The sequence below is a fragment of the Pleuronectes platessa genome, chromosome 2 (assembly GCF_947347685.1).
Source record: "Pleuronectes platessa chromosome 2, fPlePla1.1, whole genome shotgun sequence".
Lineage (NCBI taxonomy): Eukaryota > Metazoa > Chordata > Actinopteri > Pleuronectiformes > Pleuronectidae > Pleuronectes > Pleuronectes platessa.
Genome location: NC_070627.1, coordinates 6,314,664 through 6,335,826, shown reverse-complemented (window position 1 = coordinate 6,335,826; position 21,163 = coordinate 6,314,664). Strand labels below are relative to the sequence as shown.

Sequence of the window (21,163 nt, the reverse complement as noted above, 5' to 3'; positions counted from 1 at the left end):
GGTTCAAAACGTCTTTATTTAAGAATTAGTTCACAAACTACATATGAATGTTGAATAGAAGATACATGCTTGTATTTCAGGGCTTAAACAGGGTGAACCTGTCTTGTTAACATTTATACAAATATATGACTGATTTAGTGTAAGTGAGTGAGAAGGACGAGTGATACCTGGACAAATGGTAGTGATGATGTTTGACAGTGAGTCCAAACTTAAAGTAGCTGAATTTGTTTCCATTTATTTATTTAATTTGGTGGGAAATATAGTTTTATCCATTTGTGGTCCCCTCTCTTCCTCATTATTTCCCTTTTATCATTTTCCCAAGGTTTCAAAAGGCAGCAGATATAATATGAAGGGAACAAATTTTGACAAATTCAACCAGTTACCCTGCGTGCTTTCATACGCTGTGTAAACACACAAATTTCCGTTTTGGCTACTCCAATTATTTTCTTAATTTTTTTCTCATATTCACTCTGTTAATCCCAGACAAAAGGTAGTGCGTAGTTTTCATTTTGTACTTTCTTTTTTTTTTCAAGCCTTTGCAAACAAGCAGTGCAGATCACAGGAGGTGAAATGGAGGGCAGACATGTGGAACGATTCACTTATTATTAAAAGGCTGAGAGCTGAAGATGCTGCACTTTTAAAACCATTTCAACACAACATGGAATAAAGATCCGTATAGAATAGAAATATCTGCTGTAGTTGCTACATATTCAGTATATTCATATATATATATCAAATAAAGTGGAAAGATCAGAAATACATACTAGTAGCTCTGACATAAATGTTTTTTTTACTAATCTGGCAGTTATATGAAATCCCTCATTAAATTCAAAGTAACAACCTATGGCTTAATTGAATAAACACTGGCACTGACTTAACAATACATGGTATTTAATAACTAGTTATAATCCTTTAGTTAAGAAAAAGTAGTATACTGCTGTTGTGTAATCACTCTATTATCAGGTACTATTGCAAACTTAGGCTGTCAATATACAACAACCGCCGTATAGAAATACTCCATTACAAGTAAAACTCCTACACTTACATGTAAAAGTTAAATGTATTATCAACCAAACGTATATTACAAATAAATTATGAATTTTTCGATAAAACATACCCCATTTCTGTATTGGATTATTATTTGGATGCATTAATGTGAGTGTGATGTTTTTTTCTTTTATATAATTATACATTTTTATACACTTGTAAATTAAAAAAAGAGAAATTATGTAAACAAGTGAAAAAGTAGTATTTACAGACACTTAAAGGTTCAGTGGGTAATATTTAGGTGAAAGGGATCTATTGGCAGAATTGAATATAAAATAATCCTGGTGATGTTTTGTTTGAATTTTCGTTTTTTCTTGACCCTAGAATAGACCCTTTATAATCAATTACTTTATATTTACCTCGGGAGTGGCTCCTCTCTACGGAGGCGGCCATGTTTTTTCTTTACAGTAGCCCTGACTTGACCAACTAAAAACCTTTTGAGTTTTTATGACACCTGAAGGCTACCACAGGTTCCTGTTTGGAAGCGGAGGGTGATGAGAGGGGTATTCAGCCGCGAAATGAAACCTCACCACTAGATGTCACTACATTCTGCACACTTAACCTTTAATGATTTAATCTACGTGTTCGAAAAGGAGTGATTAGAAGTGCAAACCTATTTAATTTCATCCCTTCTCCGTAAGTCATCAATTAACAATTATCTTGTACAATACAAATAAATAATAAAGATGAGTCTATGTATATATATATTTATGACATTGTATATCCTAAATGGTGGAATGAGCTCCCAATCGACATCCGGACTTCAGAAAGTTGACACATCTTCCGCCGCAAACTAAAAACACACCTCTTCCGACTATACCTTGAATCATTTTTTAGGGGAAATTAACAATTAGTAGCACTTAAATGGCACTTACTAATAGCACTTTGTAGTTTTGCTTTATTTTGGAAGAAATTGTACTTTCTTAATTCTTGTTGTTCTGGGTCTGTACCTTCGGGGTTGAATGCACTTATTGTAAGTTGGTTTGGAAAAAAAGCCTCAGCTAAATGAAAAATGTAAATGTAAATAATCCAATTTAGTTTAGCTCATAAATGCTTTAGGCAGAATGCACATTTCTGGTGAACGGGGGCGGGGCTCTGATGGAGACACGCCCACACAGGCGTTGCGTCAGCCCCAATATTTGTAGCAGGTCCGAGGCTCCGGGGACAGGACTCCTCTGAGCCGAAGCCACGGTGCAGCCTCCGGAGCCAGAAGCTCACATCTTGGGGGGAGAGACTTTCCACACGTCGGCCGAAAACTGAGCGGAGAGAGACTCACAGAGGCTGAAGAAGACCAGAACTCCCAATTTAAGTTTAAAACCCAACCTCCATGATGAGCGACTCCTTCTGAGAGACCCCACCGGGAGACCCTCGCCTCTGCTGCCGCCTTCGCCACCACCGCCTTCTCCCACTCCTTCCCCGGAGGAAGCTCTTCCATCTCGGGCAACTTTGTCAAGGAGGAAAGAGGACTGAGTCTATTTCCTCCGTATCGCTGCCATTATGGACTCGGGAAAGGTAAATTACTTCCTTGACTCTTTGTTGTCAACGAGCCTTGCGATGAGACCCGGTGTGTCCCCTAAATAGTCCCCCCCACTCTATCGACTTCTAGTTCCGCTGCTCACGTGGGTTAGAAATATGTATTTGTTGTGCTTCATGTGAAATGATGGAGGGTCAACATCAAATTGACTATATCCGCTGCGTCTCGTATTTGTTGAGTATTATTTTAGTAGTATTTAACTTAAAGAGGACTTGGATATTTTTATTCTACTACTGCTACTACAACTAGTATCCAGTTATTGTTTTAAAATTTTCAGAGGGAAATATTGTACTTTTATTACTGTATATATTCATGTATATAGTATAGGAGCAGCTGAGGAACAAATGGCTAACTGTGATTTATTCCAGAGGTAAAATGGCAAAACAACAATGTAAAAATATTAAATACCATGTAAGTCTGCATTTTTGCTTGATAACAACTTCTAAAAAAATTAAATGCACTGATCGGTTAAACAATAGTTTCAGCTTGTGTTTTGTTTTTTGACTGTTTGTTCAAACCAAACAGGACATTTAAGAAATAATGATTAAAGTCTCTTTTAATAAGCTAGACATTTTAATAATCAATATTTGCAGATTTGTTAAAATCGTAATGGTGATTTTGGCCCCAATTTAAATGAGGATGAAAGACGCACCGGAAACAAAATGTTCACTTGTAAATAATGTAATTTATTAATGTGTTAAATCCTGATATTCTCAGGGTAAACAATCACTAATCCCAACTGTGTGGTTATAATGATTTAAAGTGAAGACGTCACTCTTCAGTCTCTCAGTCTGTGACGCTCGCTGCTCAGAAAGTAAATAGAAGGGATCTCGTGTGATGGAGCATTTTCCATCCAGCTGAGACTGTTGCATAAACGGAGTCAAGCAGTCCAGTGAGGTGCGCACGTCATTCACCCAGGAGAGCAGCGCAGGGCAGCTCAGTTTGACACAGTGGCCAGAACATGTTTCCCTAGCTGTTCCCTGTCTCCAGGCTGTGCTTCAGCCTGCACAGCATCCTGCCGGGCCCCCTTCAGCTGGACTGGTTTGTTGTGGACGTGATGGGAAACGGTCCCAGTTGCGGCTGTGATGTGCAGACGGCACATTTGCAGGGAGAAGCAGTCAACCCACGGGGGAGAGAAAGCCTTGACCCTCTCCCTCCCAGACTGGGCTTCACTCCCTCTTGGGGGTTTTGTTGCTTCCATCAGATTTGGACTAGTGGGTCACTTAGTGTGGAAATCCTCCAGAGTAAAGGAAGTGGCAGCTTCGTAGTTCTGGTGACATAAATCCGATTCAGGGAAGTGCTCTAGTAGGATGTTTGATCAGTGCTTGTATTAAAACCTGTCCTGGCATCGAGTCAGCAAGGTGTGGCTCAGTTAATGTCACGCTCTTGCCTTTTGTCCAGGTTCATATGCAGATTCACACAAGGCAACTTCAACCGTCTTCTGGTTTGTAATTTTCCATTTAAAAAAAAAAAAAAACAGTTTGCGTGCTTCTCTGTCAAAACGTGACACGAATGACGCTCGCTGTCCCACTTGGTCTAAGAGCGTCTCTCTCAACAACACTCAGCTTTGTTTGGGCCTAAAAAAATCACCTCATCCTCTAATCTTCCCCCCACAAAGAATGGAAAATGCTAATTGGGGTCAGGCATACAGTTGACCAGCTCTGTTTTGAGCGAAACCAGCTCCTACACATTTGATTTCTGACAGACTCGACAGCACAGGTATTTTGATTGGGAGCCTGGAGCCAACAACCAGCCTCACATTGTACCGAAATTAATTGCACATGCGGCTTAATTCCCCCTCCGTCCTCTCTTGCCTCTCATAAAATCTGCCAACTCCTGCTCTCCTTAAGACCCGGGTCCAGTAGATGGACTTATGTCTGCATGACTAGCTCCGTTCAGCACGTCTTAGAGTGGGACCACGTCCTAATGAGTCATAACGAGGCTGTGCTGCGAAAGTTGGGATTAAAAGATCTGTTCGGGGTTTAACTGAGATAAACCAGTAAGCGAGAGTGCATGTTTAATGTTTTTTTTTTTTATATTCACTGGGAGGATCTCTCACTTCTGCTTGCCGCCTTCTCGACAGGCTCCGTTTAACGTCGCCAGGAAAAAAATAGCACAAACCTAAATTGATCGAAACCCTTCACAAAGGCTTCAAAACCTGGCTTTATAAATATCATCATGACCAATACAAACTCTGATCTCACAGAGGCACCACAGTCCCACTGGTCCCTCCACCAATGAGGTCGTGTTTATCCCGTCTGATTGGTTGTAAGTTAGTCAGAAGGATTATGCAAAAAAACTAACCGTTGGATTACCACTGAATTCACTGGAAGGATGTGGCTTGGCCCATGGAAGAATGACTCAAACTTTGGTGCTGATCCAAGATCCCCCCCCCCCTTTCTTTAACATTTCCAGATGGGGCGTTGCTTCCCAGGGAACCATTCATGGGTCTTGATGACACAATCAGACACATGTAGGGAGGTTAAATCTATGTGTAAAATTCGGTGCAGCTAGATAGAATTTTACAGGACTGTTGGTCCTTGGCGGAGGTTCTGTACACAAACCTTCCCAAACAGAGAGCACCACTGTACATACATAGAGGCCAGGAAAACACTTGATAAGATAAACAACATAGGTTTTCATTCTTTATTGTTTCAAGTGACCAGGAAATGTTTTTTCAAGACTCATATTGAGTGATACTCTCCTTCCAAGGAAGTCCCAGACGAGCCTGGATGAGACTTACCAGAGATATAAACCAGGGGAAGATGTTTAATCACACACAACACAATGCTCTTCTTCAACCTTGTAGCCTCACACCAATTCATCAGTCGTTTTTGTCACGAGTAAAAGTAAAGAAAAAATGGAAAGTTATTCTTATTTTTCTGGGGCTATTATTTGAATAGCTTGTAAATTGTCTTTATGGTGAATGATATCAGATCAGGACGAGGAGGCTTCAGGGCTGAATAGAGCGTAGTGGGAGGAGGTGAGCTCGGGGGGGGATAGATTGGATTCCCTGTTGTGTGTAAGCTGAGCCTGAAGAGGCGAGGTGCGGAGGGGTGTGATGGTGGCAGCGTACTGAGCGTAGGCCATCGCCTCGACTCTGCCACAGCCCGGGCGAGGAGGAACTAAACCCTGACGAGTTACAGAGAATCGCCCACTTCTTCCTTTTTATTCTTTAAAGTTAGATACTGTCTGAGCTCATGAAGAGGAACTCCCCTGTGAGTCTGACTCTGATGATAAAAGTAGTATTTAGTTAAAGTAGTGAAGTTGTATTTGAGAGATGACGATAAAGTGTCAAAGCATCGCCCAATAGAAATTCAGGATCACTTTCTAGTCAAACAGTGGCGAGAAATCCACTTAAATTAAAGATAACCACTCATGCTATAATACATCTTGTATTTTATAGTGCTGGTAAAGTGATCATCCCTAAAAGCATCATATCATCTGGTCTGGCCGTCGTTTCTATATATCTGCTTCGCTTTAAAAGTGCATCACATCCTGTTTACATGATTACTTGTGGCCAAGCTCTTCTTTTTTTAAACTGACCACAACATCCTTCTGTTTCAAAGAAGTTGTCACACTTTTGCCGCTGACTTTGCTCGTTAGACCGCAAGTTAATACACTTTTCTTCCTTAGTGTTTTAACATTATTACATAACATGTTTTTTCAATGCCTATGGTCTGTCTACAGTATGAGCTGCTGCGTCGATGTTTGCACGGATCTTCTGCCAATAAACTGCATCATGTGCTTTATTAACGGGCTCTTTATAAGTCCTGGTGCCTGCCCTCAGTCGTGAGGCCGTGTTGTCAAGCAACGGAAGCTGCTATCAACAGAGTTAATATGCACCACAGCCATGACTCAACTAGAATGTGCTGGCTGCCTCCCCACATCACATTTTACTTTTCACATGCAAAAGAGGGCACATTTGCATTCGTGTTTGGGCTCTAGAGGGCATTTACATAAAATAAAAGCATATGAAGTAGATAATGGATTATCGCTTTCCTGCAATTATGTCTTGATACTTTTACATAAAGATGACGCAGACAAGATTTTGTCCTTTTTATTTGTGGCTTGAAGAAAACTCTCCAGCAGCCTCACTGTTCGTTGAGTCAGTCCTGGAAGAGGAAAAGCTGGTTTTCAGAGGCCGGGTTCCAAAGTCCTGCCAGATCCTGGTGGATGTTGGCAGCTGAGTGGTTATGCTTGTTAGTTCCAGAGAGTCACGTTTCTTTTTTCTCTCTCTCTCTCTTTGCATTTTGAAAAGTAAAGCAGTGAAAAAGTCACTCAGACTTGTACATGCAGGATTCCCTCAGCAGTAAAACTCAAAGCCTATCAAGATTTTGTGATTCTTTAATGACAGTGTATTCCTGTAGTCCAAAACATTACGATGGCATTTCCTGAGATTTGCTCCAGATACTGTCGATAGAACCACAGTAGCGGATAAGGACTGGTCACTTACCATAGCTTCAAGGACACAAAAATACTTTTATTGGGTGTGACTCCATTGTTTCCCCAGTGAGGAGGTCGTGTTTTGTGTTGCTGCCGCTTCCCTCGTACGAGAAACCGTATCAGTACCCTCTCCTGCCCCGAGGGTTGTTGTTTATTAAAACGCTTCACATGTTTTAGTCATTTAAAGAAACAGTGCGATCACTATATGTGGCCTTAAGAAACATATGCCCCCCATGAAACGCTGTTTGTTCACAGAGGCCAGGCCGAGGGAGGTCTCCTGGTTTGTGGGTTAAAGTTAAAGATGTCTCGGAGGCGTGTTTGATTTCACAAGAACACACACGCTGCCGTCTCCACGCTTGCATCTGGATCCTGAGGTCCACCTTCAGGGGGGGTTTCTGCAAACAATTACAGCCCTTCCCCAGATGGGAAAGACAGGCGTTTTGTGTTTATAGTAAAAAGCAGCTGGTGGTGTATAGATTTGTTCTTGAATCAGCAGCAGCCATGGGTTTGGCTCTTATTCTTGCTTCTGGTTGGTTCTCTCGTCTGCAACGTGGCTGGGTGTGTGTGTGTGTGTCTCTTTGTGTGTGTGTGTTACATTCTGTGCATAAACAGTTGTGTCATGGACCTGATGACCCTTCCTAACAAGAAACCTGATTGGCTTAGAGATGTTCTTTACGTCTTTCTAGCCAGCCCCATTTTTTAGACGGAGCACGCTGGAGTTACTGCCTCCACAACTACACACAGAGGTTTTTCTTCTCTTTTTTTTTTTCTTCCTCTTCCTCCTTCTCTCCGCCCTCTTCATTATGCAAGAAAGAGCTTCTGAGGCCCTTTAAACTCGTGTGTCAGGCCACTGCTGTCACAAAGAATACTGCTGTGTAAAAGTAGATTTTACAGAGGAGCACTTATAGTTCCGAAGGAGTGGCCCTTTGTTTATCTTCTCAGGAAATTAATATTTCAGAGTCCGCTTCAGGGTGTGACTTAAAGTGGAAAGCTTTGCAAACCTGATTATAGTGGTTGTTAAGAAATAAGTTGAATACTCAGCCAGCCCTGCAGTTCTCAGCCCTACAGAGTTTTTTTTTTTAGCATCTTTTATGTCAATTTTTGTCTTCAGGTAAAAAAACCCACGGTGTTCTGCTTGTCTACCACCAATCTGCTTAACAACCAGGTGGTGAACAAAGCTGAGTGTGTGTGTGTTAGTCGCAAAAGAACCACATTCGCCCCAAGGACTTACCATAAAAATGGCCGACATGACAGCTTTCCAAAAGTAAAGCCAAAGCGTCGAAATCGCCCCCTGGCTGCAGAATGGGTCATAAACCCAGTCTCCTCCATGTTAGATGATGGGACAAGGCCAGACTAAAAATCAAAGTACACACATCAAATAAACTTTTCCAAGTCTTTATATACAGTCCATTTGTTTCCCTCAGAGATCGATGGAGACTAAAAACAAACCACGAAGGAGTAAAAGAGTAAATATCAGGCTTAGATTCATCGACTGGACAAATGATTCCAAATGGAAGCTAATGCTGTGTATCTGCAACAATCCCTACAACCCCCCCCCCCCCCCCCCCCCCCAGTGTGTGTGTATCCTCTGTGGTATCAAAGTCTGAATGGTTGATTCCCCTGATAAAATGACTCGTATCATGTTTTTGAATAGGAAGTGATGTTTCTGCTCGCCTGGTCTGCACACGATAAAGAAACGATTTAAAGGTGACATCTCCCAAGGTCGGGTCCTTTTGTTTCCACAACACGAGGAACCTAGTGTGACTCAGCGTAGCAAAGGATTTCGGTGTGAATCACAAGACACTGAGGCAAATGCTCCCGCTCCAGACATGATGACTGATGATGAGATATAGTAAAATGGAAATAGTGGGAAACTCAGCTTTTTAGCTTTTCTATATAGTTGTTCTGAAAACAGAACGTGGGTTATCAGGTTATTAGATCTTCATCCTCGCTCACACACTATGAGTAAAGAAGCAGAACAAACACAGATGATTGTGGCTTCAGGTGGAACGACAACAAAAAGGTAAATTGTAGCTTGAGGCAGTTTTTCGGCCTGAGACCTGGACACAGACAGCGACATACTTTGCTCTGGTTTATTAACTTTTGGGTATGAGGAAAAATCTCCTCTAATCTAGCAGGCTTTGCTGAGATCAAGCTGGAAATGAACTCTGTAATAACAGGAACAAGAACGCAGACAATAACACGAGTCATAAAACCTGAAAACAAGAGAAAAGTCTCTTCCCTGTTCCTCCTGGCTTCAGGTGTCAAAAGGTAAAGTTTTACAAGCGGTCTGATTCTCACCTTGTTGCATAAGGACGGCTGAGGCGACCACACCGCCAACATATTTCAGGTTTTTAATAGTCTATTCATTTTACAGGACAGGAACACACAGAGAAGATCAAATTAGAGGCTGGCCAACCTCAACATTTATTTTTAAGTCATGATGTTCCAGCAGGTGAAGCACAAATATCCGAAAATAAAGGATCTCAGTCAGTGATATACGGGGATGGTGGAAGTTTTGTGCAACTGGAAAGATGACACCACTGCATATCATGTCCCAGCTAATAAGACAAACCATCTCTCCGTCCGTCGGATTAAAATGTCGAACAACTGGTCAAACTGGTCGAGTCGCTCACAGCCTTGTCCTCCTCTCCTCTCTTTGTTCTCTTGCAGCAAATCACGTTCCCGTTGCTGATGAGCGTCGGAGCAGCTGTGATTGGCTCCCTGCAGTTCGGCTACAACACCGGCGTCATCAATGCGCCTCAGAAGGTGAGTGACGAGGGATTTGCATACAGCATGGAACTGCTCAAACTGCATCTCCAGGACATGAATCAGATACTGTTAGTCATTAGTGTGAAGTACCTGTGTGCGTGCTGTCATTATTAAAAATATTAGATACCTCCTCCCTCCATGCATATTCGTTTAAAAGGAAGCGAAACTGAAACAATCAGTTTGAATCCTCATCAATACAAACGCGCCTGAAGACGCAGATCCCATGACCACTCGCGTACACTGGACGTTCTTGTGCCGGTGTAAACACAGGAAGAAAATGTAAGTAGCGTTTTGCAAAATACAGAATTTAATCGCACAACGCTTCATGGCCAAGAGGCTCAGCAACACATAATGCCGGTTGTTTCCTTCTGGAAGGGGCTAAAGATAAATCAACTCAGGATTGGCCAGGACCAAAAAAATACCCAATGAGCAAATGGCTGAGAGCGATGGTTTCAAACTTCTCAAACACAACCCTGGAGTCTTTCAAACTGAATGAGCAGCGTTTCCAAACTTCTCTGTGCAGACGCCTGGTATATCTGTAGCAGGGTCGATGTGTTTGTAAATGAAAACACGGTAGCATGGCTGCACAGCCCGAGACTCAGTGACTGCTGTTCACTCACTTGTCGGATTGAAGAGCTAGACAGAAAGTTGATTGGTTGGGGGGGGGGGGGGGGCGGGTTGCGGAGATAATAATAGCTGCGTTTAGGCAAAGGTCCAAGGACATCTGTCTTAACAGGCCCTGAGCGATCCCTGTGTAAAAGAGTCTATGACCAAAATTGGAGCTGGGCTGCAGCGAACAGGCTGGGAAAATCTAGAGAAGGGAATTCAGAGGAAATTAAAGCTGAGTTATTTATCCCCCGTATAGAAACAATCTAATTGAAGATGTGTTTTCCAACCCCCCCCCCCCCCCCCCACGAGGACTAAATCTACAGTAGGTTTAATTAACAGACAGGTACTTTAAAGATATTCATTTCCTGGGGAATGTCTCTATTGGAGTCGTGTGTAAATAACTTTCCTGTCTGGCCGGTTTGCACTGATCTGTACACACACACCCCCCCCCCGGCTACACAGCCGACTCTCTGCAGGTCACAGGTGTGTCACCAGACGCACCAGAGCGCCGCCTGCTCCGCTCTTTGTTAAAGTTTCCTTGGAGTCCTCGGTGGGCAGGAGATCCGACTGTCACGTGGATCTAGAGCCGCAGGTGGTTGTGTTGTTCTCTCTGTGAGGACGACTCTCATCAGGACTGTCATCACACTGTCAGAGCCGTGTGGAAAGACGGGACACATTCTCTTATTGTGGTTCGTTAGAGAGAAAAGAGCTGAAATAGACAGAGGAGAGATTCTGACTCCAGATCTGATCTTTTGTACGTTTCCTCTCGGGTCATAAAGTTTAAGGCTTTGGGTCATTTGTTCAGATTTTTCTGAAAAAGACACACTATCGTAGTTGAATTTTATTAGAAAGCCTTGGTTTACATTTTGTAAACTGATGCCATAAAAAAATATAATCCTTTAATGGCTGCATCTAACAATAATTTTAAATATTATTACTTCATCTGCCAATGCTTTTCTAGACAAATCAGTCGGTTGTTTCCAGCCAATCCTCAGAATTTAAGCAGCTAAATCCAGCGGCCGATTTAATTTTCCTATTTATCGGCTAATCGCAGCGGCTCTAGCTTCCTGAAAAGTCCTGCACATTCTTCCGATAGTTAATCCTGTGTTTTGCCTCAATAGCACGACACTTTGTCAGCAGCAAAGATTTGTCTCCACCATGAAAACAACACGTGCTCCCGTGCGGCTCAGCCCCCGAGTGTGCGTTTTGTGCGGCCGCACGCTGGGAGGGAGGCGGGGAACCTGTCGCCTGTTACACACTGGGCCAGTATGAGCCTGCCCTCTTGGCTCTTTATCCCATTCCCATTCCCCAGCTTTGGCCTCAGAGACACACACACACACACAGACACACACTCACACACACAAAAGTCTAAGCAGCATCACGTGCAGTGTGCGCAAAAGTTGTTGCCCAACACAGGTTCTTAATCCTTTATTTGTTAATAACCAGTTAAGAGGCTGTTATTGCGCGAACACAACTTTTATATATAGAAACAACTCTTCAGATTATCAGCTGCCCTGCTCCGCTCTTTGTGATAGAGGCTGTGGTGATGCTGCTGCTGCTGCTGCTGCCTGTGACGCCGGCTCTCCACTGTGTTATAGCGTCTCTGATTGGACACGCTCCTTCCTCATGCCTGTCTCTGCTCCACACTGCACACGGTGACCTTATTTGGGAAATTGTGCACGAAAGGAGCTCACAATCTGTCATTAATGTTATTTAAACATGCAAACTTCTACTTTACTGTTCCTGAAGCAATAAATAAATAAAAACATGCTGCTGGATGTATACAAATTCTAGACCAAACTAGAAATGGACTCCTTGGAGCATATATCTGCAGGTCAAGCAGTCTCTTTCAATTCAAACAAGCCTTATAACTAAAGAACACATTACGTTTTTCAACTACACACAAAGTTGTTTTGTCCTGTTTATTAGTATACACCCAGAAACCAACCCTGTATCCACTAGATCCAGATTTTAGATTGGATTCACTTGAAATTGCACAACACTGAATCCAACCCCACTTTATCTTTTTCCCACACGGTTCTCTGAGATGGACACATACGTCCTCCAAGGCCCATCAGTCCCATTAAATCCAACCAGGCTGCACAACAGTGTGCACACTCATAATTATCAGTCCCTTAAATATACATTTGTCCTGGGGAAATTTGTGAAAACATCAAATACACTATATTGAAGAAAGTGATTAAAAAAAAAAAAAAGTTCCTGGATCTGCCTCCACCAAGTTTCATCCTGCTATAAAACAAACAAACACACAAATGCAGAGTTTTGAAGGACGATTACTCCACTTGTTATCAAATGATTCTACACGCTCCCTGTGTGTGCACCATACACAGTGCTCACCTTGACAGCCTGGTCACCGGTCAGCTCCAGCAACACATGCTGCTGACAGGCTGAACGAATGAATGGACAGCTTGTTCCACTGTATGGTAAGAGCCAGCTGGCGGGTTTGTACTGTGCGGTGGGATCAGATTAGATTCGGGCAGAGAACACAAACTAGTTGCGTAACTTTTCAAGATCAGCCGCTCGGGTTCATCGTCTACCAAGCTGAGGAAGGTGCAGGTTTGCTACTGCAGCTCCGGTAATTACACTGAATCGCCGTTTCCTTTCTCTTCAGCCATTGTCAGTGAAAAGTAGGAGAGATTTCAGATGTCGGGAACAAGGATAACACAGATCCAGTACACTGCATATAAATAATAATAGCCATTAAATAGAAATAACAGAACCAGATAATTGGATCTTAACAGAAGCACTTGACAAAAATGCCAGATAACATAATACATACATAACAAATGTCCTTTAATGTGTTTGAGGCTGGACAGTCAATCTTTTTATTTCCTCATCTTGTTGGGTCCTGGCTCCTGATTGGTTAACGATGGCACCGACTGAAACCAAACGCTAATAATCATGCGGGTCGGGGGTGCAATACAGTGAACACACGATGACGCACTTGTTTTATGGCCAAGCGAGGTCTTGTGAGCGCAAGACGATAGCGGAAAAATGACCCGAGCTCAAGATGTCACTCTATATGTATTCCCACACCGCGGGGAAGCCCTGGACAGTGGGTGACAGACTTTCTATTCCTAACCAGTTCACAAGGACACGGCTGAGTATTTATTCCAGATACCACCACCGAGCTCGAGTACATCATGAGCTCTGACACGAGGCCAAGTGTTTCAAAACAAATATGGATGATGTGACACTATCGCAGAGGCACATGACAGGGCTAGGGTTAAGGTTTGGAAAGGCCAGTGGTGTGTGTGTGTGTGTGTGTGTGTGTGTGTGTGTGTGTGTGTGTGTGTGTGTGTGTGTGTGTGTGTGTGTGTGTGTGTGTGTGTGTGTGTGTGTGTGTGTGTGTGTGTGTGTGTGTGTGTGTGTGTGTGTGTGTGTGTGTGTGTGTGTGTGTGTGTGTGTGGGGGGGGGGGGGGGGGGGGGGGGGGGTGAGAGACATGCCGTTGAAGTCACAGACGGAGCAGTGACCTCTGAATCACATGAGAGGTGTGTGACACAAGTAAACAGGGCGTGTGTTTGTAAACATGCGTAAATCGTCCCGTAAAGGACACAGGAGGGGGGGGGGAATGGAAACTAAACCACACTGGTAAACTTCCTGGTCGCCAGTGCTGCCATCCGCTGGTCACAGAGAAACACTATGTATGGGCCTGAACACGAGGAACACAGAGGCACCTGATCTGCTGCTGAGTAAATGCAATGATGACATTGAATGTGACACCACTTACACAACGAAGATTCTCTTTAAATGTGATTTAACAAAAATAAAAAAATATCCTATTCACAGTAAAGTGTAAATTCCTGTTTTTCTGTTTCAGCTAAAAAAGCATTTGTTCTTTGTTTTTGGTTCTAGATCATTGAGTCCTTCATCAATGAAACATGGTTCGAGCGCTACCAAGAACCAATCACCAAGAGCTCCCTGACGGCCATCTGGTCCATCTCTGTCTCCATCTTCTCCGTCGGTGGCATCATAGGATCCTTCTCTGTCGGACTCTTTGTCAACAGCTTAGGACGGTAAGTCCCAGATCAAGTCTCTGCTGGTATTGAAATATAATAAAATAGAAATGGTCTGATTGTGGATACAAACCACTAACAACATGGAGCTAGGCGTCTAATAGATGGATCCACGATAACATTTCTCAATCAATTTGCAAAACAAATTGAATCAAACTTCCTGGTGGCCCAAACCAAAGGGATTATTGCTGAACACATTAAGATGTTATATAACCTTCCAAATAAACATCTGCTCCTGTGCACACGCAGGTAGATCCGTCCACCGACCTCACAGAACAAACACTGATGCATTCGGGCCTTGAGACCGTGGAACACCCTCTCAAGAGGTTTCAAAATGTTCCAGGAAAAGTCATCGCTCTTTTACTTTACTTTTCCACTATTACATGAATCCTAAAAAATCAAATAACCTCCCGTGTAATGGACACTGTAGATACCAGCGTCTGGACGGTAACATGGATTTAGGGTTGAGTTGCTCTTTGATAATGTTTTTACTAGGATCCTCCCTCTTCCCGGGTTCCACATAAACACACAAACGGCACAGAAAGAAAACAATATTGTACATTATGAAAGTCATAAGAAAAGAAATAAAAGGTCAACTTTATTGTCAATTCTGCTTTGTACACGACATGAAAAGCTGTTTCTCTCTGATCCCCGGGATAGATAGAAGTATGCAACATATTAAGTACTTAAAACAAAGTACATAGTACAACATGGTGTGCAGTCAAAGGCACAGGCTGGATAGGATTAGAGTAGTGCAATCTGGATTTTATATAAAGAGAGTACGAGTTCTATATATAGATTATATAAAATATAAAACAGCTGCCCAGTGTCAACATGTAAATCTACATAGATAGAAATAATCTATAAAGAACTTCCTTTATTTATCCCATCGGAGAAATGTGGGTATAACAGCTGCCCAAGTAAAGAATAAAACAGGTGAAAGGAATAGAATAGTAAATAGAATAAAAAATAACTATGTAGGTACAATTACACACAAAAACACAATGAGATCAAATATTTCAGGACTAGTAAAGAATTAAGGCAGTCATAACATCCAGTGGTTCTGTGCTCGTGAAATGTAAATGATAAAAAGTTTTACTGAATTTAGTTTTCTACATAGAATAGAATAAGTTCCATTGTTCAGCTGAGAAACATAAGAAGTGTAGAGAAGTGTAACTTGACCTTGTCCTGTTCCGTGTTGTCTCCAGGAAGAACTCCATGCTCATGGCTAACATCCTGGCCTTCATCTCGGCTGCTTTCATGGGCTTCTCCAAGATGGCGAGCTCCTGGGAGATGCTGATCATCGGTCGGTTCGTGATCGGCCTCTACTCCGGCCTCTCCACGGGCTTCGTGCCCATGTACGTGGGAGAGGTTTCCCCCACGGCTCTGCGAGGAGCCCTGGGCACGCTGCACCAGCTGGGCATCGTCCTCGGCATCCTCATCGCACAGGTCGGTGCAAAGCTGCTCCGGCAGATTCATGTTGAGCCCCCTCGTCAGATGTGTGGTCGTTTACACCAATGCATGGTCGAGGCTCTGCAGGAGACTCATGTCTGGATTGTGTGGGTTGGTGCTAGGTGTTTGGAATGGAGGCGATAATGGGCAACGACAGCTTTTGGCCGCTCCTCTTGGGCTTCACCTTCATCCCAGCGGTGGTCCAGTGCATCCTGCTGCCCCTCTGCCCCGAGAGCCCCCGCTTCCTGCTCATCAACAGGAACGAAGAGAACAAGGCCAAGAACGGTGAGTTCTTAACATTATAGACTGCATCTATAGAAGTGGAGGACGCGTCATCCATTGTTGAAGCTTAAATATCGCGGGTGCCGTGTTTTTGCAACTCTGATCCTGAAGTGGAGCTGCAGATACAGATGCTGTCAGTCTATTAGCATTTAGCATTAAATAACAAACTAAAAACAAACTTACAGGAGCAATAAACACTTTAACTACTGAAAATGTCACAAACCATTGTTGGGAAAATTGTATTTGATGTGTACCCTGACATTTAAGTGTGGTCCTTGTCCCATCTGCAAATACAGAGGTAGGCCTTATGACTTATATTGCAGCCAGCCACCAGGGGGCAGTCAAGATGTTTTGGCTTCACTTTTGAGAGCTGTCTTGTCGTGAATCTCTATAAATAGTCTGTGGTTCACAAACATGAAGTCGATGACATGACATATAACGTCTGTTGACAAAATCCTCAGAAATCTAAAAACACAAAGAGAAACGTGGCTGAACCGGAGTCGACCCTTTATCTCGTTTCAGTGCTGAAGAAGCTCCGAGGAACCACGGACGTGAGCGCCGACATGCAGGAGATGAAGGAGGAGAGCCGGCAGATGATGAGGGAGAAGAAGGTGAACATCAAGGAGCTCTTCATGTCGCCGCACTACCGCCAGCCCCTCCTGGTCGCCGTCATCCTGCAGCTGTCCCAGCAGCTGTCCGGCATCAACGCCGTGAGTTTGCCACACCTCATGATGTTGTTGTTCACCGTGAGAACCGCGGCTGAGATTCTGGAGAACAGACACACAAACCCAATGGTAACCATCCTTTTGTTTATTGTCGTGACTTTAGATCTTCTACTACTCCACCCAAATCTTTGAGAAAGCCGGGGTAGCACAGCCTGTCTACGCCACCATCGGTGCCGGGGTCGTTAACACAGCGTTTACTGTGGTGTCGGTGAGTACAGTGTAAAGTTCTAACACAACAAATTGTGTCATCATCAAGTTATTGTCCAACGTAGTATTAGGGCCATATTACTGAGAAAGATTAATGTACTATAACAAGAGTGAAGTCATAATAGTACAAGATACTTTATTTTCATTGTATTAAGACCTTATTCTGATAAAACTGTGACTTTTTCTTATAATATTAAGACTTTTTTTTTCCTAATATTTTTTGACTTTTCTCCTGAAATTGTTTTGCTACAGAGATTTATTAACCCATAAATTATTCGGGTGATTTTCAAGATACTTAGTTGTTGTTTTTGGACGCATCTGAGTTCGTAAATGTTAAATACTCCTGTGTTACTGCAACCAATACTCAAAAAAATCACTTTCCATTTAACACTGAGGATCTGTCATGTAGTACCAGAGCAAATGCTAATTCCTGTAAGGAATAACATTTTTGAGATTTGTCTTCATTGAGGTTTGTTGTTTCTTCTTGTAGCTGTTTGTTGTGGAGCGTGCAGGACGCAGGTCTCTGCACCTGCTGGGGCTGATGGGGATGGCCGGGTCTGCCATCCTGATGACCATTGCCTTGGCTCTGCTGGTAAATCAACAAACGCATCTAACTAGATATCCAGTGATTGAGCTAAAAATGACAGTGAATAATCTTTGTATTCTATTTCCTGTGCCCTGTCCCTGTAGGAGGAATACAAGTGGATGTCGTATCTGAGCATCGTGGCCATTTTCGCCTTTGTGGCGTTCTTTGAGATCGGACCGGGTCCCATCCCCTGGTTCATCGTGGCCGAGTTGTTCTCACAGGGACCCCGGCCTGCAGCCATGGCTATCGCTGGTTTGTCCAACTGGACCGCCAACTTCATAGTGGGAATGAGCTTCCAGTATGTACAGGTGAGTGGAGAACATGAGGAAACACTGGATCAAGCACCTGTGAAATGCGCCTGTGGTTTACTAACAGAAAACATTATTCTAGTTTGGATTTGATTCAATTGTCGATATTTATGGAATTCTCCTGAACACATAACCTCATTAAACCAAAGTTTATCAAACAAATTATTTTCCATTTATTTATTTGCTTTCTTTCCAAATTGTAGAAGCCACCTTACGTCCTCACCTTCACCGAGCCTACGACTTAATAACCGATTCTCCTCCTGAAATCTCTTCACAGGAATACTGCGGCCCCTACGTGTTTGTCATCTTCACCGTGCTGCTGCTCTTCTTCTTCGTCTTCACCTACTTCAAAGTGCCGGAGACCAAGGGCCGGACGTTCGACGAGATCACGGCCGGCTTCCGGCAGACGGCCGCGGGCGCAGAGAAGCACTCACCGGAGGAGCTCAACAGCCTGGGAGCCGACTCTCAGCTCTGAGCTCCAACGCTCCAACAAACTTTTACTTTCTCAGACCGGGGGGGAGGAACGACTGACTAGACTTAGACAGATCCATCGGTAGAATAACTTTAACACTGTCACCACATTTCGGGCGTCTTCACCAAACATGAAACAAAAAGCCCAGCGTGATTCTCCCAACATGACATCTCCTGCTGCCCCGTCCACGTCAGGTCGGTCTAAACACTCGGAGGGCGCTGACGCCTGACCAGGGGACTCGAGGATAGACGGGGAAGATTTTAAATATTTAAAAGAAGAAAAATGAATTTCTTTTTTAAACATTTTTTCACTGAATTTATTATTATACCTGCATATGCTCTGTTCTTTTTAGCCTGTTACAATACAGTGGGTCTGTTATTATATGGATGACGAGCGCTGTAGCTGTAGAATCCGTTCACTGTGCAAAAAAAAATACTTTAGGTTGACCGTGCTGTATCACTGTAGACTCTCACACTGTAGAAGCTGCACAGCTACACGTTGTCTCCACCAGGTGGAGCATTCCCCTGAAGAAACTGATCAAAACTAAGTTGTTTGCACCTTTTTAAGTTACTGAAAACACAATCGGTCGCATGTCGGCAAGGATTCCAGTGGTTGTGATCCACATTTTTACACAGATTTGTTACTGATTTACTCGTACGCGACAATATTTTACTCTGTTTACGGTTGTTACTGAAATTGTCCTTTTATTATTGGTCATAAAGTCACGACTGTGTGGGATAGATCAAGAGATTCCGTCATCGCAGATGTTGAAATGAATATCAGGTCTGCGGAGGAGGAGCAGAATCTTTACAGATCTGTAACACAGCGCTGAACTTGGCAGTGAAGCTGCATGAATAAATCATCCATTTTTTTTTACTATAACATGAGGAAAGTACACACTTGGCAATCAGCAGCCACACAATCACAAATCTGTCTCGCAAAACCAGAACGTTTGCGAGTTTAAGTGCCTGTCGAAAAACAATCCAGCCTCCTCTGCCTCCAGCCTATCACAGCCCGTCTCAGCTCCCGGGTCAGACCCAGAGCTCCTGTCAGTGGAGGATCTTCACCTTTGTGTCGAGCCTCTCTGAGCTGAGGTCAGCTGTGGAGCCTCTGAACGACACGTGTCTGGGATCGTTTCACACAAACCTGGAGCTGCAGGCTGTTCCTCTACAAACAATCATAACAGGGTATCTTCAGAAAGAGGAGGAAGGAAGGAAGACAAAAAATGGGGACCAAAACGAACGTCAACCTTAACGGTTTTCCCGATATCAAACTCCCAGAGTCCCTTGCACTCCACAGCTTCTAGTCATAGGAGGTGGACACTCAACGCTGCGGTGCCTCCTGCACTGAGCAGCGTTGTGTAGCCCTCTCGCTCTCTCTCTCTCTTTTTAGTCGTGTCCTGTTGCCTTGCTCACTCTGCTGTACAAGTCCACGACTGCTGTGTCACGTGTGTTGCTTCTTCTCTTCAAAGTGCTTTGATCGGGGGAAAGCTCACCTGTTGTAGCCGCACTTTATTCTCTTCTCTGAGATGTTTTTGTGTCATCTTTTTTAAACAGTGTGGAAACTTTTACTGAAGAGAGACTGAAGTACTGCTGATGGATTACTTGATGTTTTTAAGTTGTATGTCAATCTGTCATTTGTTCATATCTAGTACATTCTTGTATAGAGCACATTAAGGCACACACACACACACACACACACACACACACACACACACACACACACACACACACACACACACTCCACAGGTCAATTGGGAGCGAATGCGGTGATATTTATAATCTCAATAGCGTCAAAGGACTTTGATCCAAATCCAAACCCAGTAGACCCAAACAAATTTTAATCATTCCATAGTTGTTCATTATTGTAAATAGTAGTACTCTATAGTTTATATATATTATATATATTATTTTTTTTGAGTGGGTCACCTCACCTTTCCTGGAATGCACTGTAACATTCACGTCTCTGTAGCTTTTTGTGACTTTCACATCACAACACACAACATCACCAGCAAACTCGGGCGATGGCATCAAACACACACACACGTCCCCACACATCATGTCTACTGCATAGCTATAGAAAAAATTATCTTGTACATAGATTCACACTCCTGCATGGGCATTTCATTTTTCATGTAGCCTCATGGTCTGGGTTGGTTGTCAAAAGCACAGTGGAAGATGTAAATATGATGGTCACTACAGCCTTGCCCGCTCCCAATCCATAACATATTTAAGTTTTAGGTTTATTATTATAAATTTTTTATAGATAAATTAAAGATTTAGTGTAGTGTCTTGAATATCTTCCACGTTATTACCTTTTTGGGGGGATTTACTATCTGACAATATTGTGGCCTAATAACTTTTATTAGTTTTTAATAAAATTTTACATTAAAGGATCGTTCCAATGAGATGTAGTCGGTAGCTTTTTAGTGCACATAGCATATTTTAATGTTTGTTGTATTAAAAGTTGTGTGTGTAATTGTGCTGGAGTGTGAGCCTCTGCTGAGGGGGACCATGGAATGTGATGGATGGGAATCTGAACGCTTCTACAGTTTTGTACGAGGGATTGAAAGGCTGAATAAAAAGAAATCATACATGCAAAAAGTTTTGGACTTTTCTTTAAACTCACAGTTTCCACTTGGGGGCAGCAAACTACAACATTATTACCTTTGAGTAGCTACAGTAA

At 43.0% G+C, this 21,163-nt stretch overlaps 1 protein-coding gene across 1 annotated transcript; it reads left to right on the top strand.

Annotated features, from left to right (window-relative positions):
* Nucleotides 1-2,181: 2,181 nt before the first annotated feature.
* Nucleotides 2,182-21,081, top strand: slc2a1b (solute carrier family 2 member 1b). Its single transcript, XM_053433457.1, has 10 exons — nt 2,182-2,559; nt 9,701-9,796; nt 14,286-14,446; nt 15,655-15,895; nt 16,021-16,183; nt 16,703-16,890; nt 17,009-17,113; nt 17,603-17,704; nt 17,803-18,006; nt 18,284-21,081. Exons 1-10 carry the CDS (start codon nt 2,545-2,547, stop codon nt 18,479-18,481), a joined length of 1,473 nt encoding a protein of 490 aa, XP_053289432.1. The 5' UTR covers nt 2,182-2,544; the 3' UTR covers nt 18,482-21,081.
* Nucleotides 21,082-21,163: the final 82 nt, after the last annotated feature.